This window comes from Taudactylus pleione, unplaced genomic scaffold, assembly GCF_031769625.1.
Source record: "Taudactylus pleione unplaced genomic scaffold, aTauple2 ptg000455l, whole genome shotgun sequence".
Classification (NCBI taxonomy): Eukaryota; Metazoa; Chordata; class Amphibia; order Anura; family Myobatrachidae; genus Taudactylus; species Taudactylus pleione.
The window spans coordinates 972,501-990,761 of NW_028284857.1; the positions used below are offsets into that span (position 1 = coordinate 972,501).

The window sequence follows — 18,261 nt, forward strand, 5'->3', positions numbered from 1 at the left end:
GGAAAAGGTTTAAGTGCTAAGATTTGGATACTGATCAGGTTTGGGTGATGAGGAGATCTGTAGAATGATCAGAGGTAAGGTTTGGGTGATGAGGAGATCTATAGAATGACCAGAGGTATGGTTTGGGTGATGAGGAGATCTGTAGAATGATCCGAGGTAAGGTTTGGATGATGAGGAGATCTGTAGAATGATCAGAGGTATGGTTTGGATGATGAGGAGATCTGTAGAATGATCAGAGGTATGGTTTGGATGATGAGGAGATCTGTAGAATGATCAGAGGTAAGGTTTGGGTGATGATTGGATAATTAGATCTGAATAATGATTAAAGTTTGGGTGATGAGGAAATCTGGGTACTGATCAGAAGGAAGGTTTGGTTGAGTAATGAAATTAGAATACTGATCAGAGGTTTGGGTGATGATTTGGTGATGAGGAGACCTGGACAGTGATTAGAGAATAAGATAAAATGAGGCAGCTCTCTTGGTAATGGATAGGTAGCAAGCTTTGTCCCATTTGGCCAGGGAGATGATCACGATGATGAACACTAATAGGGAAACGTTGACATAGAACTTCTGACCTTTAACTTTGCTACAGTTTCTCCTGGAACTCAAGCCATGTGTCACAATTCACAGACATTATCTCTGGATGTATAGTACCGAATAGCAATGTGCTCAACAGACCACTGGTCACTTTCAAGATAATTCAATACAAGGTGTGGATTCCTGATGGAGGAGACCGCACCAGGCGGGCCATCTGCAGGTATATAGTTCCTCTAGGCGGAGACACAGCACCAGGCCGGCTATCAGCTGGTGTATAGTTTCTCTAGGCGGAGACAGCACCAGGCCGGTGATCCGCAGTTGTACAGTTCCTGGTGGCGGAGACACAGCACCAGGCCGGCTATCCGCAGTTGTACAGTTCCTGGTGGCGGAGACACAGCACCAGGCCGGCGATCCGCAGTTGTACAGTTCCTGGTGGTGGAGACACAGCACCAGGCCGGCTATCAGCTGGTGTATAGTTTCTCTAGGCGGAGATACAGCACTAGGCCGGCTATCGGCAGGTGTACAGTTTCTCTAGGCGGAGACACAGCACCAGGCCGGCTATCGGCAGGTGTACAGTTTCTCTAGGCGGAGACACAGCACCAGGCCGGCTATCCGCAGTTGTACAGTTCCTGGTGGCGGAGACACAGCACCAGGCCGGCGATCCGCAGTTGTACAGTTCCTGGTGGCGGAGACACAGCACCAGGCCGGCGATCCGCAGTTGTACAGTTCCTGGTGGTGGAGACACAGCACCAGGCCGGCTATCAGCTGGTGTATAGTTTCTCTAGGCGGAGATACAGCACTAGGCCAGCTATCGGCAGGTGTACAGTTCCTGGTGGCGGAGACAGCACCAGGCCGGCTATCAGCAGGTATATAGGATGTCTGGCTGCAGATGACAGTGTCAGATGTCCAGTTCCAGATGATAGTGGCGTCTGTCTAGGTGCAGTAGAGCAACAGCTGTCCAGCTGCAGAGGAGAGAGTGCGCCGTGTGTCCAGCTGCAGAGGAGAGAGTGCGCCGTGTGTCCAGCTGCAGAGGAGAGAGTGCGCCGTGTGTCCAGCTGCAGAGGAGAGAGTGCGCCGTGTGTCCAGCTGCAGAGGAGAGAGTGCGCCGTGTGTCCAGCTGCAGAGGAGAGAGTGCGCCGTGTGTCCAGCTGCAGAGGAGAGAGTGCGCCGTGTGTCCAGCTGCAGAGGAGAGAGTGCCGTGTGTCCAGCTGCAGAGGAGAGAGAGCCGTGTGTCCAGCTGCAGAGGAGAGAGCGCCGTGTGTCCAGCTGCAGAGGAGAGAGCGCCGTGTGTCCAGCTGCAGAGGAGAGAGCGCCGTGTGTCCAGCTGCAGAGGAGAGAGCGCCGTGTGTCCAGCTGCAGCACAGGAGGGACGCTATTGAGCTCTGCTGAGGAGATATTCTTCAGCTGCACAGAGCTCCGTCTTATCCATCATCCTCTCATCATCCTTCAGCTGCAGCACTGACAGCCCTCCTCCCTGTCCACCACAGGGCAGGATGGGAAATGTAGTCTGCTGGGGGTTGGGGACTTGTGATGTCACTAGTTTTAAAGGCACATTGAGTGGATGCTGCATAATTATGGATTCTCTTCTGTATCCAAAACCCGGTACATCAAGAGTTAAATGAAAGTGTCTGCTGGACAGGATGGGAACATTGCAGCTAATGAGAACAGTGACCCCCCCCTCCTCATCTTACTTACACTGATCAGTTAAGAAATAGGATGGCAAGACAAAGGGTTAAAATATAGCAATAACCTTAACCAAAATGCAATATACTTAGAAAGAAACTGAAATCCTTGACCCAAGAGCTTGCACTCTCTGGCGATAGCAGAGCTGTCCAAATATCAGATATATGTTACTGCTCCCTCCTCTCCCATCCCCCAGGCCTGACTCCCTGGGGAGCAGCTAATGGAACCCTTTTAGCTGGATCCTGCACGTCTGCTCGGGTTTCAGGCAGAAAGAAGGAAATGAACCTCAAGCTCATCTATATTTAATGTCCTCATATTCCTGAACAGACTGTGCCAAGTGCGTCCAGCCTCCTCCCAGAACCCCTCCGTAGCCTGACGGCAATGCGGCGTGTGAAGGATGCTACAAAGCTTCCAACCTCACTCTGCCTGGTGACCCCAACCTCAGCAATAAGTTATTACAGTAATAATGGATTAGCTACTACAGCGATCCACAAAACTCATGTGCAGGTGCGGAATATCCAGGATGGCAGGTGATGAGGTCTGCCCCACCGATTAGTCTGCATGCAATAACGATCCCCAGCTGCCTAACCGATCAATTCAACTGCAGTAACGTTCCCTCGTTATCCCGCTGATCAATCCGCCTGTGATACCGTTCTCTGGCTGCCCCCACTGACCTATCCGCCTGTGATACCGTTATCTGGCTGCCCCACTGATCTATCCGCCTGTAATACCGTTCTCTGGCTGCCCCCAGTGATCTATCCGCCTGTGATACCGTTCTCCGGCTGCCCCACTGATCTATCCGCCTGTAATAACGTTCTCCGACTGCTCCACTGATCTATCCGCCTGTGATAACGCTCTCCGGCTGCTCCACTGATCTATCCGCCTGTGATACCGTTCTCTGGCTGCCCCACTGACCTATCCGCCTGTGATAACGTTCTCTGACTGCCGCACTGATCTATCCGCCTGTGATAACGTAATCTGGCTGCCCCCACTGACCTATCCGCCTGTAATACAGTTCTCTGGCTGCCCCACTGATCTATCCGCCTGTGATAACGTTCTCTGACTGCCGCACTGAGCTATCCGCCTGTGATACCGTTCTCTGGCTGCCCCACTGACCTATCCGCCTGTAATAACGTTCTCTGGCTGCCCCACTGATCTATCCGCCTGTAATAACGTTCTCCGACTGCTCCACTGATCTATCCGCCTGTGATAACGCTCTCCGGCTGCTCCACTGATCTATCCGCCTGTGATAACGCTCTCCGGCTGCTCCACTGATCTATCTGCCTGTGATACCGTTCTCTGGCTGCCCCCACTGATCTATCCGCCTGTGATAACGTTCTCTGGCTGCCCCACTGATCTATCCGCCTGTGATAACGTTCTCTGACTGCCGCACTGAGCTATCCGCCTGTGATAACGTAATCTGGCTGCCCCCACTGATCTATCCGCCTGTGATAACGTTCTCTGGCTGCCCCACTGACCTATCCGCCTGTGATACCGTTCTCTGGCTGCCCCCACTGATCTATCCGCCTGTGATAACGTTCTCTGGCTGCCCCACTGATCTATCCGCCTGTGATAACGTTCTCTGACTGCCCCACTGACCTAGCCGCCTGTGATAACGTTCCCTAGTTATCCCACTGACCTATCCGCCTGTGATAACGCTCTCCGGCTGCTGCACTGATCTATCCGCCTGTAATAACACTCTCTGGCTGCCCCACTGATCTATCAGCCTGTGATAACACTCTCCGGCTGCCCCGCTGACCTAGCCGCCTGTGATAACGTTCCCTAGTTATCCCACTGACCTATCCGCCTGTGATAACGCTCTCCGGCTGCTGCACTGATCTATCCGCCTGTGATAACGTTCTCTGACTGCCCCCACTGATCTATCCGCCTGTGATAACGCTCTCTGGCTGCCCCCACTGATCTATCCGCCTGTGATAACGTTCTCTGGCTGCCCCACTGACCTATCCACCTATAATAACGTTCTCTGACTGCCGCACTGAGCTATCCGCCTGTGATAACGTAATCTGGCTGCCCCCACTGACCTATCCGCCTGTAATAACTTTCTCTGGCTGCTCCGCTGATTTATCAGCCTGTGATAATGCTCTCCGGCTGCCCCACTGACCTATCCACCTATAATAACGTTCTCTGACTGCCGCACTGAGCTATCCGCCTGTGATAACGTAATCTGGCTGCCCCCACTGACCTATCCGCCTGTAATAACTTTCTCTGGCTGCCCCACTGATCTATCAGCCTGTGATAACACTCTCCGGCTGCCCCGCTGACCTAGCCGCCTGTGATAACGTTCCCTAGTTATCCCACTGACCTATCCGCCTGTGATAACGCTCTCCGGCTGCTGCACTGATCTATCCGCCTGTGATAACGTTCTCTGACTGCCCCCACTGATCTATCCGCCTGTGATAACGCTCTCTGGCTGCCCCCACTGATCTATCCGCCTGTGATAACGTTCTCTGGCTGCCCCACTGACCTATCCACCTATAATAACGTTCTCTGACTGCCGCACTGAGCTATCCGCCTGTGATAACGTAATCTGGCTGCCCCCACTGACCTATCCGCCTGTAATAACTTTCTCTGGCTGCTCCGCTGATTTATCAGCCTGTGATAATGCTCTCCGGCTGCCCCACTGACCTAGCCGCCTGTGATAACGTTCCCTAGTTATCCCACTGACCAGTCAGCCTGTCGCTCTGCAGTAAGCCCTGGGATAATTATAGGAGCTGTCCACCTGCTAATGTGACAACCTAAATGTTACTCTGACTGAGCGAGTTCACAATTTAGGAGACCAAACGTTTTTCTGTGGTCCAGAGAAAGTCGCAGCCTGAACCCGCCATAAACACAATAATTACACAGCGAGAAGATGGGCGACTTAATAAAACGCTTTATTTGGTGTTTGCTGGTCCTCAGATCTCTCCATACACAGCATTGACCGGGAACATAACATGCTTCCCGTTAACAGAACATACATGTAAAAGTGAGGCATGCACTTCCCCTCTCCTAACATCACAGGTATGACCGGCGGTAACTGAAAAGAACCCTTTGCGGGCAGAGAAGGGTCAGGGACACGATGGCACAGACAGAATAAGGCCCTTTATGCTGTGGCTCACTCACCCACGGAAATGAGCCGCTGAACATAAGACCAGTAACGTGTCAGACGTAGACAGTGTCACCATGTAACGACGGACACAGAAGCAGGCATTATGGCAGAGCAGGCAGAGCCGTCCTGGGGGAGATCCTGGTTAACGTCTGAACGCTGGATACAGGCCAGCAGAACAATATACGGCTCTTCCCTCTCTTAGGGCTTGAAAGCATTTTGAGCAGCGCCTGCTGCCACGTTGGTGGCCGCCGTACGCACTGCAGAATTAGAGAACACTCCGGTGGCAAACTCCTCCTGCGCCTTCTGGAAACTGGCACCGGTCCGACGGTAAATGGAGTGTATCTGCGGGAGAAAGATGAATGTGAGTATAGTGTAGGAGTACCAACACCCTGACACCAGCTCATACAGTATATAACAGGAGTACTAATACCCTGACACCCGCTCATACAGTATATAACAGGAGTACTAATACCCTGATTCCTCCTCATACAGTATATAACAGGAGTACTAAAACCCTGATTCCTCCTCACACAGTATATAACAGGAGTACTAATACCCTGACACCCGCTCATACAGTATACAACAGGAGTACCAACACCCTGACACCCACTCATACAGTATATAACAGGAGTACCAACACCCTGATTCCTCCTCATACAGTATATAACAGGAGTACTAATACCCTGACACCTGCTCATACAGTATATAACAGGAGTACTAATACCCTGATTCCTCCTCATACAGTATATAACAGGAGTACCAATACCCTGACACACACTCATACAGTATATAACAGGAGTACCAACACCCTGACACCAGCTCATACAGTATACAACAGGAGTACCAACACCCTGACACCCACTCATACAGTATATAACAGGAGTACCAATACCCTGACACCTGCTCATACAGTATATAACAGGAGTACCAACACCCTGACACCTGCTCATACAGTATATAACAGGAGTACCAATACCCTGACACACACTCATACAGTATATAACAGGAGTACCAATACCCTGACACCCGCTCATACAGTATATAACAGGAGTACCAATACCCTGACACCTGCTCATACAGTATATAACAGGAGTACCAACACCCTGACACCAGCTCATACAGTATATAACAGGAGTACCAACACCCTGACACCTGCTCATACAGTATACAACAGGAGTACTAAAACCCTGATTCCTCCTCACACAGTATACAATAGGAGTACCAACACCCTGACACCCACTCATACAGTATATAACAGGAGTACCAATACCCTGACACCCACTCATACAGTATATAACAGGAGTACCAACACCCTGATTCCTCCTCATACAGTATATAACAGGAGTACTAATACCCTGACACCTGCTCATACAGTATATAACAGGAGTACTAACACCCTGACACCAGCTCATACAGTATATAACAGGAGTACTAACACCCTGACACCTGCTCATACAGTATATAACAGGAGTACTAACACCCTGACACTCACTCATACAGTATATAACAGGAGTACCAATACCCTGATTCCTCCTTATACAGTATATAACAGGAGTACTAATACCCTGACACCTGCTCATACAGTATATAACAGGAGTACTAACACCCTGACACCAGCTCATACAGTATATAACAGGAGTACCAACACCCTGATTCCTCCTCATACAGTATATAACAGGAGTACTAATACCCTGACACCTGCTCATACAGTATATAACAGGAGTACTAACACCCTGACACCAGCTCATACAGTATATAACAGGAGCACTAACACCCTGACACTCACTCATACAGTATATAACAGGAGTACCAATACCCTGATTCCTCCTTATACAGTATATAACAGGAGTACCAATACCCTGACACCCGCTCATAACAAGAGATATGGTAAGAACTTACCTTTGTTATCTCTGTTTCTACGAAGTCCATAGGGTCCACAGGGTTGACCTTGGGGTATTGGTTGGGAACCAAATCCGGGCACCACGCAGTTAAAGCTTTTAGCTCCCAGGATGCACTTGGGTCCACTCTCCCTATAACCCCACCCCCAAGCCAGAGGCACCTCAGTTTGTAAGTAGCCAAAGGCCGGAGGAGGAGAGTAAACTGGAACACTCAATAACCATACTCACAGAAATGGGAGAAGGAAAACCGGTGACCAGCCACACAGCCCATTTGAAGCCAGGTGCGTCAGGGCGGGCGCCCTGTGGACCCTATGGACTTCGTAGAAACAGAGAATGGATCACATAAATCCACAGACGCCGGACTGCAATCAATGAGGCCACACCAGTCAAGAGGACTGGGGACTGAATGGCCGTACCATAAGTTCCAGAATAATATGGAACCTAAAAATCACTAAAAAGAAACACAGGGTGAGAGCAACTCACACCCTGACATGATGCCCTCCAGAAGATGGAGCCACCTGAGAACGCTCCCAATTCCGACACTCAGAGAAAGAGAGCGCCAAAGCAATAGACCATGTAATGGCTATCACAACCAGCGGTTCCATGGACTGTCCCCGGAGGGAACGAAGAACCACTACTAACTCCCAAGGAGTCCCTAGGGAGGACAAATGGAGGCATAATCCAGAAAACACTCCAAAGGATGAACTGGATAACAGAGCGGAGCAATGCCATATCTTAACCATACTGACAGTGTAGAGATCCGCACTGACAGGAAGGCCAGGCCGAGGGGGCAACCCAAGCCAGCCGGAAGGAATGCCAGAATATCAGGAAATCCTGGACACCGGAGGATTGTATCGACAGGTACAATACCCTAAAAATTATGGCTGCCACAGTTTGTGGTAGGTCCCAGCAAAAGCTGATCCATGTGCTCTAAACATTCCAACGATGACAAAGCCAGGGAAGCCGTAAGACCACTATAGGGACGCAGTCAAAGACAAATGACCCAGGTCCAAGGCAAAACCAAGGACCATGAGATAACAGGTCCGGGCAGTGAAGCATCAGGAATGGAGTATCGATGAAGAGACTCCGAAAATCCAAGTACCCCTGACATCTGGGGCAATGAGGAGCCACCAGCAGGACAGCATCTCCGTCACGATTGAAACACTTCCCTCGAGGAAGAAGGGAGACCGGAGAACACAGGTACTCAAATTGGAAGGACCACTTCACCGACAAAGATTCACTGAAGGTTGCTTCAGAATCCGCCGAGCACCATAGTGTGATAAAGTCAGAAGGCCAGGAGGGTCACCTCAGGTGGTCCCCCCTGCTCACCAGGAGATGAAACCTCTCTTGGGGAAGAGACCTGAGGACTTGAAATGAACGCTGCCGAGATGGTCGGGAGGAGACCCTTGGACTATGTCCGAATGTGTGACATACCAGTAATTGCCACCCAACGAACAGTGCTGCTAAAAAAGGAATCCACTGCCCTGACCCTGTTGGACTGAACTTTTTCAGGTTCACCGGGAAACAAGAGTTATGCCAGAGTGAAGGCCCAAGGCAGGCTAAAGTTCCAACAAGTTAATTGACAGGGTGGAATCGACAGACGTCCAACTGCACTGAAATGGATGCGAACCAGACACTGTCCTTAGCAAAGAATACCCTGGACGAGATGACCATAGCCACCCGGAAAGGGACCGACTTGCCTCCGGAGAGAGCATCATCGTTTGAACAGTGATCCGACAGAAAAAACTTGTTCCATCTGGAGATAAGCCAATTATGGAAAGGCCTGGAATGGTACTGAGCCCATTCCACCCTTCCAAAGGCAGACACTGAATAGTGGACCATGCATCCCAGAGTGTAAAGACATATGTCGACTGCGTAGACATCCATGTACTCCTAATGGAAGAGTGGAGATGCCGTCTTACGCCAGAAGAATTCTCAGATTCTGAGAATCTAGCAGGGCTCATAGGTGAAGAATACCCAGAAAGGGATGCAGGGAGGACTTTTTCCCCGTTGATTAAACGTCTGCACCCTGAAGAAGCCACGGTCATCCTGACCTGGCTGTAAAGTACCCCGGCGATCCTGCTAAGAGCAGGAGGCCGTCCAGGTACAGGAGCATTGGGATATACTGAACAGGAGAACTGTCAGAAAATCCAAAACGCTGGTAAACCCCTGTGGGGCTGAGGACAGTCCCAACAGGCAGAGCCCGAAAAATTGTAAGTGCTGTGATACAGCAAACCTCAGTCCATGCTGAGGTAAGGTCTCTGTAAGTACCTGTAAGCACGCGTCCTGTGTATCTAGTGATACCATAAAGTCCCCAGGTTCCAAACATAGTATGATGGAGCATAGGGATTTCCTCCTGAGCCCAGGTAGCTTTAGGAACTGGTTCAGGGAATTGAGACAGAGAATAGGCCAAAGAGGACCATTCAGCCACCGCACCAGAAAGAAAGCAGAACAACCAGTCCCTCACTGAGAAAGTGGGGATGGCCTAATGAGCTCCGCTTACCGCAACAACTGTATAGCTTTCTGGATATGTAAGGCCCTGTTCGGGCCTAGAAAGAGTCCGCCTGAGCAAAAAGAGGGCGTACCCTCCTACCCACGTAGCCGCGGCAACTTGACACCAGTACCGGGCGAACTGAGAAAATCGCCATCTCCCAGTGGTAGGCCTGTCTCGTCAGGCTGAAGAGATATCCGTAGGTTCAGAAGCAGGATCGGCTGGCAGTCCAGGCCTGTTCGGTACTGGATATGTCGGCCCTCGTAGAGGCCGACAGCCTATGAAGAAACAGACCTTTAGGCTGACCCAGAGGACAAAAAGACTTAACAGACTTAGTCTGAGGCCTTGTAGTGGGCATAGCTGAAGGCGGTAAATTTGTCGTTAGTAATACTGTCAAAGTTACTACAATCCTGTCAAGGTCAGGACCGAACAAGATCTACCCTATAGATGGTATCTGCACCTCTGCATTCCCAGAGCGCAGCCATAGGGTATTACGGAGGATACCGTCGCAGCCGGAACTCTGAAAGTTAGGAGCTGGTATCCAATATAGGCATGTCCACCTATGACAACAGCATATATTACGAGAGCGACCAAATACATTTGAACCCCAGACGTGTTGGGAGGGGAACAAACATTACAAATGCATCAGCTCAGTATGCAATAGTATTACCCAACCATGCTATAGCCATGGTAGGATGGGTAACAAGCCCTGAAAGCGAGTATACTGACTTCAGGCAGAGTTACCCCCTACGGATCCGAAGAATCCGACCACGCAGGAATGGGATGCGTAGTAACGTCTGTAGTCCGACGAGTAACACGCCCATCCACCCCAGGAGGGGCTCGTGATGACCCTCAGGGAATTTGGGACAGGAGGCCAAACACTGTTGCAATACCTCGTATCTGGCAACAGCCAGAGTCCCGCCATGCGATCCACCCGCTAGTCAGCAACAGGGAACCAGAAGGCACGCAATACTGAGGGTGTATGATACAGGTGCAGGTCAACATTCACTCTAACCAGAATGGACCTGCTACCAGCCCTAAAGCAGGGATAATAATACCTGAAATAGGCTTCCCCCCGTGTAAGAGGGAAAGAGCCCAAAACAGTATCCAGTTCACGCAGAGCAAACTGGGAAGTAACCACAGGGCGTCAACCACGCCAATTAGCGTTTCGTAGAAAACGACTTCCACCCAGGGTGGCTGTTGTGGTAATCCCTGCAAGGGGAATGACAGACTATTGTGGCACCAGGGGGAATTCATATACTGCGAAAAACCCCTGCAGGGAGCGGTAGTCTGTGTCACAGGGGAAGAGTGCGAGAAACTGCGAGATACCCTGAGATGAAAAGGGCAGTATGGTGAAGTAACCCCAAGTGAGGTACAACAATGGGGCCCGCCCGGCGATCCGCAATTAAGAGGATCCCGAGAAAACAAACCGCCCAAGGGGGTCGTGAAAGAGGCCAGCACCAGATGACGCCACATACAGAACCCTTTATGAGTCAAATCCTCCGCACTAACACCTGCAGCACATGACTTGCAGGATAGTAAAAATGGGTGCAGTATAACGCTCTATCTCCTGGTCAGACATATCTGACCAATCTTGGCGGAAATATTAAGCAGCGCTATACTGGTCCTGACTGATGCCAAAAATTAGCTGCAGGGACCCATTTTCAGCGTATGCAACACACAGTTCCAACGAAAATGTGGCAACGTGCAGCACGCAACAGTATGTGACAAACCTCACAAATATCAACAAGTATATAAATGTGAGTCTCAGAACCACCCCAAGTACAGCTGTATTAGGGCAGATAAGGAAAGGGATAGATATACACTGACAGGTGAGAGAATAAAGTACAGTCAGCACTAGCATAAGTCACATACAATGCAGATATATACATATATACATAAACATGTCATATAATATACTGCACTATTACACTGCATTCAACTGCCCAGATTCAGTGTCTGGGAAGGCTACAGCGCTGTGTACACTGACCTGATGGTGAGGTACGCAGGGGGACTGGACTCACTGCCATCTCCGGAGCTCTGCTGCTGCACCACAAGAAAATGGCCGCTGGAGACCTCAGAAGAAGCGTGGCCCGCGGAGGAAGCAGTTCAGCGACGCCAGACTATACATACTGAAGGGCGCGCTGAGCTGAGGGGAGGAGCAGCTGTAACAGGGAAAGCTTCCTCCCCTGGCCGGCTATTAACCTCCCGGGACGCCGGCTCCCAGCGCCGATCAGTAAGTCCCTGGTGGTCTAGTGGACACACGGGGTATGGGGAGGCCCGCCACCACTGCCGGCGCCTCCAGTCTGTCTCCAGAGACCGGAGGCACAGGACTGCATATTAAATGCGCGGATCACCGCTTGCGGTGATCCGCGACCTTACCTGCTCCCCGTAGATCCGGCAGCAGTCCTGGGCACCCGCAGAGTCCGGCTAGTACAGACTCTGGGGTCCCGCTGAGATCCCCAGATCTGTACTGGCGTCTCAGCGCCGGCGGGGTGACGGAGCGGCAGCTTAGACGTCCTATGGACAGTCTGACGCTGCCGCTCTGAAAGTCCAAAGTAAAAATTAAAAACTCTGTTCTTAGAAAAAAATATATAGCTTAGGGGCTGCTAATCAGCTCCCACTGCACTAAACGGTGACCCGACTCCGGCCGGGCACCAACTTAAACTGAGGTGCCTCTGGCTGGGGGTGGGGTTATAGGGAGAGTGGACCCAAGTGCATCCTGGGAGCTAAAAGCTTTAACTGCGTGGTGCCCGGATTTGGTTCCCAACCTATACCCCAAGGTCAACCCTGTGGACCCCCTATGGACCCTGAAGTAGAAACAGTATATAACAGGAGTACCAACACCCTGACACCCACTCATACAGTATATAACAGGAGTACCAATACCCTGACACCTGCTCATACAGTATATAACAGGAGTACCAATACCCTGACACCTGCTCATACAGTATATAACAGGAGTACTAATACCCTGATTCCTCCTCATACAGTATATAACAGGAGTACCAATACCCTGACACCTGCTCATACAGTATATAACAGGAGTACCAATACCCTGACACCTGCTCATACAGTATATAACAGGAGTACTAATACCCTGATTCCTCCTCATACAGTATATAACAGGAGTACCAATACCCTGACACCTGCTCATACAGTATATAACAGGAGTACTAATACCCTGACACCTGCTCATACAGTATATAACAGGAGTACTAATACCCTGACACCTGCTCATACAGTATATAACAGTTTAATAGTAGCCCGACACCACTTCACATCAGTTTATAACCGGGGAGTAATAATACCCTGACTCTACCCCTCTGACCGGTATAACGGTGGAGTAAGACGACAGATTGAGAAAGGACAGGTCACACATACAGAGCGCAAGAAAAGAAAAGAATCTCCAACAAACAATTGTTTAAACTTCAACAGCGGGTGGGCACCCAGCAGGGCCGGATTAAGGTCCAGGTTAAGGGCAGGCGCCCAGCAGGGCCCAATAGTCTCAGAGAAGAGGATGCTACGCCAGTATAAAATCCATATGGGACACTGGAATACTGGCGATGCCCTAAAGATGCCACCATGTGAGCAGACAGTAGAGTGCAGGGCACCTTACATCCTCAGCTGGCATGTTTGGAGACACGTATGTTAGATATGTAAAATATAGAGAACACGTGGACGCTACTTTGGAGAGGGTCTGATGAACTGGCTGATAAAATAACAGGTGCGACGCCTTTTAGTGGAACCACGAAACTAATTATTTCCATAAGGAGCTCCGAGGATCTTTTTTCCTTTTGTGCACATTGCTCCACATGAAAGGTAGAAACCATGGGGGAGATGCATCAAATCGCCCAAAGAGCAGAGACATCCCCATAGCAATTACCCAGCTTCTAGCTAGCACGTTATAGCCATATCAGCCATGATCCTCCAGGAATTGGGCTCCTTTCCAAGATGGGAAAATGTAAACACGTGACCTGGATGCCCATGGGCACCAAGACCTCATTCTGCTCCTTATAAAGAAGCCATCCGGTATCTGGGCTAAGAAGATATAAGAATAGACTTCTGTTCAGGGTAGAAGAGTCCAGGAAGATCAGAAGAATGACAAGGGCCACAGCAATTGGAATTGCAATGGTGGTACTCTCAGGTAGCACATAAGGAGAGCTTCTATCTTAGGCAGAGACCACTGAATCCCCATCAGGGGGGGGGGGGGGGGGATAAAGTGTTTGCAGCCAGCAGGAGACCTGGATCCTCTGAGGATGCACCAACACTTTCCAACTGAGGAGAGAGAAGAAAATGGGCTTGGTCATCCCCTTCAGCAGTGACTTGTTGGGCACGTTCAGCTTCCCGCTGTCCTGGCTATACTGCGCCCACCGGACAGCTCACCCTAAATCCTCCAACCCCAGATTCCTACTGTCGTCACAACACGAGAGAAGCTCAGTCTTCCGGCACCTTCCTTCTAGGAGGTATATTTGGTGGCCGATGCCTCCATGGTTTGGATACAGCAACATATTTCATGGATCTTCCCAAAGAATCTGACATGCTCTGCACCAATGTCACCAAGCATTATGCCCAAGAAAGCTCGTCTGATGAGGCTACTGCGAAGTCCGAAGGCCAAATGCCCCTGAAAAGGAAAGGACCAGTTCCCAGGTCACCGGCATTGGAGGGAAGGTCCCTCTAGGCCCGGGAGGAAGTGCAGTGAGCTGTGTAATCTCAGCAATGGGTGGGGTACCTGTAACAGACTGACCTCCCCTTCCCAATAATAACCACAGTACCGTATTCCCTGTAATAGACTGACACCCCCCCTCCCCTCCTCTCAGTGATGACCCCAGGAATGTAATACATGTAACAGACTGACCCCCCCCTCCCCATCCTCTAAGTGATGACCCCAGGGCTGTATTACCTATGACAGACTGTCCCCCTCCCCCTCCTCTCAGTGATGACCCCAGGGCTGTATTACCTATGACAGACTGTCCCCCTCCCCCTCCTCTCAGTGATGACCCCAGGGCTGTATTACCTATGACAGACTGTCCCCCTCCCCCTCCTCTCAGTGATGACCCCAGGGCTGTATTACCTATGACAGACTGTCCCCCTCCCCCTCCTCTCTCAGTGTAATGACCCCAGGGCTGTATTACCTATGACAGACTGTCCCCCTCCCCTCTCAGTGTAATGACCCCAGGGCTGTATTACCTATGACAGACTGTCCCCCTCCCCCTCCTCTCAGTGATGACCCCAGGAATGTAATACATGTAACAGACTGACCCCCCCCCCTCCTCTCAGTGATGACCCCAGGGCTGTATTACCTATGACAGACTGTCCCCCTCCCCCTCCTCTCAGTGATGACCCCAGGGCTGTGTTACCTATGACAGACTGTCCCCCTCCCCCTCCGCTCTCAGTGTAATGACCCCAGGGCTGTATTACCTATGACAGACTGACCCCCCCCTCCCCCTCCTCTCTCAGTGTAATGACCCAAGGGCTGTATTACCTATGACAGACTGTCCCCCTCCCCCTCCTCTCTCAGTGTAATGACCCCAGGGCTGTATTACCTATGACAGACTGTCCCCCTCCCCCTCCTCTCTCAGTGTAATGACCCCAGGGCTGTATTACCTATGACAGACTGTCCCCCTCCCCCTCCTCTCTCAGTGTAATGACCCCAGGGCTGTATTACCTATGACAGACTGTCCCCCTCACCCTCTTTAGCATGATGACCCCAGGGCTGTATTACCTATGACAGACTGTCCCCCTCCCCCTCCTCTCTCAGTGTAATGACCCCAGGGCTGTATTACCTATGACAGACTGTCCCCCTCCCCCTCCTCTCTCAGTGTAATGACCCCAGGGCTGTATTACCTATGACAGACTGTCCCCCTCCCCCTCCTCTCTCAGTGTAATGACCCCAGGGCTGTATTACCTATGACAGACTGTCCCCCTCCCCCTCCTCTCTCAGTGTAATGACCCCAGGGCTGTATTACCTATGACAGACTGTCCCCCTCCCCTTCTCACCCTCTTTAGCATGATGACCCCCAGGACTGCAGACACTGTGAATATCACGGCAACAATCATCATTAATATGGCGACTCCAACATTCCCTGTCTTCATGGCGGAGAGCGCAGAAATCCAGCCGCTGTAACAGAGACAGAAGAGATTACAGAGAGCTGCACTCTGATTGGCTGTGACGGCTTACAGCGCATCACGCCTCATGTAAGGGCGATATTGCTCAATTTAGTCTTACTGCCTCCGAGACATCATTATACCATAGTCTGTACCTGAAGCCCCATCCGGGAATCCCTACAGCCTCCAGGACATAGATCACATCTTGGAAGAAAAAGACGAAGAAGAAGAAAAAGAAATTGAAGGAACTGTCGCTCCTGCGGAGAGAAAACAGCGAGACGAAACAATTAGTGGTTATATGATCCGCCGCTGTCACCATCATACAGAACGCTCAGGCGACGAGACTGCCCGCGTGTTACTAGAGACGGGAGAGAATGATCAGGTGACGAGACTGCCCGCGTGTTACTAGAGACGGGAGAGAACGCTCAGGCGACGTTACAGAGACTGCCCGCGTGTTACTAGAGACGGGAGAGAACGCTCAGGCGACGAGACTGCCCGCGTGTTACTAGAGACGGGAGAGAACGCTCAGGCGACGAGACTGCCCGCGTGTTACTAGAGATGGGAGAGAACGCTCAGGCGACGAGACTGCCCGCGTGTTACTAGAGACGGGAGAGAACGCTCAGGCGACGAGACTGCCCGCGTATTACTAGAGACGGGAGAGAACGCTCAGGCGACGAGACTGCCCGCGTGTTACTAGAGACGGGAGAGAACGCTCAGGCGACGAGACTGCCCGCGTGTTACTAGAGACGGGAGAGAACGCTCAGGCGACGAGACTGCCCGCGTGTTACTAGAGACGGGAGAGAACGATCAGGTGACATTACAGAGACTGCCCGTGTGTTACTAGAGACGGGAGAGAACGCTCAGGTGACGTTACAGAGACTGCCCGCGTGTTACTAGAGACGGGAGAGAACGCTCAGGTGACGTTACAGAGACTGCCCGTGTGTTACTAGAGACGGGAGAGAACGCTCAGGTGACGTTACAGAGACTGCCCGCGTGCTACTAGAGACGGGAGAGAACGCTCAGGCGACGTTACAGAGACTGCCCGCGTGTTACTAGAGACGGGAGAGAACGCTCAGGTGACGTTACAGAGACTGCCCGCGTGCTACTAGAGACGGGAGAGAACGCTCAGGTGACGTTACAGAGACTGCCCGCGTGTTACTAGAGACGGGAGAGAATGATCAGGTAACGTTACAGAGACTGCCCGCGTGTTACTAGAGATGACATAATAGTTTAGTATTGCGAGTCGCTATACAAGTTGTAAAGGTCGTAGTCACTAGCACTCACCTGAAAGCCTTGTACAGGGGTCTGTACCAGCAAACGAAGGAGCAAGGTGTGAAGAGTACAATCCACAGAATGGACATGCCAAATCCAGAAGCCTTGGATCCATCCACACAGAACCACGCCAGACATGCCACGAAATTCAGGAGGAGACTTCCTGCACTAGCTGAATCAAGAGGCACAGGACTGAGTATTGTGGCAGATCCCACAGGAGACCAACATAGGCACGAGACCCTCATACAGACAGCCGGCCATACATACATAGACACGAGACCCTCATACAGACAGCCGGCCATACATAGACACGAGACCCTCATGCAGACAGCCGGCCATACATAGACACAAGATCCTCATACAGACAGACAGCCATACATAGACACGAGACCCTCATACAGACAGCCGGCCATACATAGACACGAGACCTTCATATAGACATCCGGCCATACATAGACACAAAATCACTCATACAGACAGCCGGCCATACATAGACACGAGACCCTCATATAGACATCCGGCCATACATAGACACAAAATCACTCATACAGACAGCCGGCCATACATAGACACGAGACCCTCATACAGACAGCCGGCCATACATAGACACGAGACCCTCATAAAGACAGCCGGCCATATATAGACACGAGACCCTCATACAGACAGCCGGCCAAACGTAGACACGAGACCCTCATACAGACAGCCGGCCATACATAGGCACGAGATCCTCATACAGACAGCCGGCCATACGTAGACACGAGACCCTCATACAGACAGCCGGCCATACATAGACACAAGACCCTCATATAGACATCCGGCCATACATAGACACGAGACCCTCATAAAGACAGCCGGCCATATACAGACACGAGACCCTCATACAGACAGCCGGCCATACGTAGACACGAGACCCTCATACAGACAGCCGGCCATACACAGACACGAGACCCTCATACAGACAGCCGGCCATACGTAGACACGAGACCCTCATACAGACAGCCGGCCATACGTAGACACGAGACCCTCATACAGACAGCCGGCCATACATAGACACAAGACCCTCATACAGACAGCCGGCCATACATAGACACGAGACCCTCATACAGACAGCCGGCCATACGTAGACACGAGACCCTCATACAGACAGCCGGCCATACATAGACA

At 51.2% G+C, this 18,261-nt stretch overlaps 2 protein-coding genes across 5 annotated transcripts in view; both read right to left on the reverse strand.

Annotated features, from left to right (window-relative positions):
* Positions 1-1,613, reverse strand: part of ENTREP3 (endosomal transmembrane epsin interactor 3) — a 31,368-nt gene extending 29,755 nt beyond the window's left edge. For all 4 annotated transcript variants that reach the window (XM_088448482.1, XM_088448481.1, XM_088448480.1 and 1 more), the window contains exon 1: positions 1-1,613. This exon is cut by the window's left edge. The gene's annotated coding sequence lies outside the window, so the exon portion shown is untranslated.
* Positions 1,614-5,094: 3,481 nt separating this feature from the next.
* Positions 5,095-18,261, reverse strand: part of SCAMP3 (secretory carrier membrane protein 3) — a 79,447-nt gene continuing 66,280 nt past the window's right edge. Inside the window, exons 6-9 of the mRNA XM_088448484.1 lie at positions 17,110-17,269; positions 15,981-16,082; positions 15,718-15,838; positions 5,095-5,670 (exon numbers count right to left, since the gene is read on the reverse strand). Of these exons, the coding sequence (XP_088304610.1) occupies positions 5,527-5,670; positions 15,718-15,838; positions 15,981-16,082; positions 17,110-17,269 (527 nt within the window). The 3' untranslated portion in view covers positions 5,095-5,526. The remainder of the gene's footprint in view (positions 5,671-15,717; positions 15,839-15,980; positions 16,083-17,109; positions 17,270-18,261) is intronic.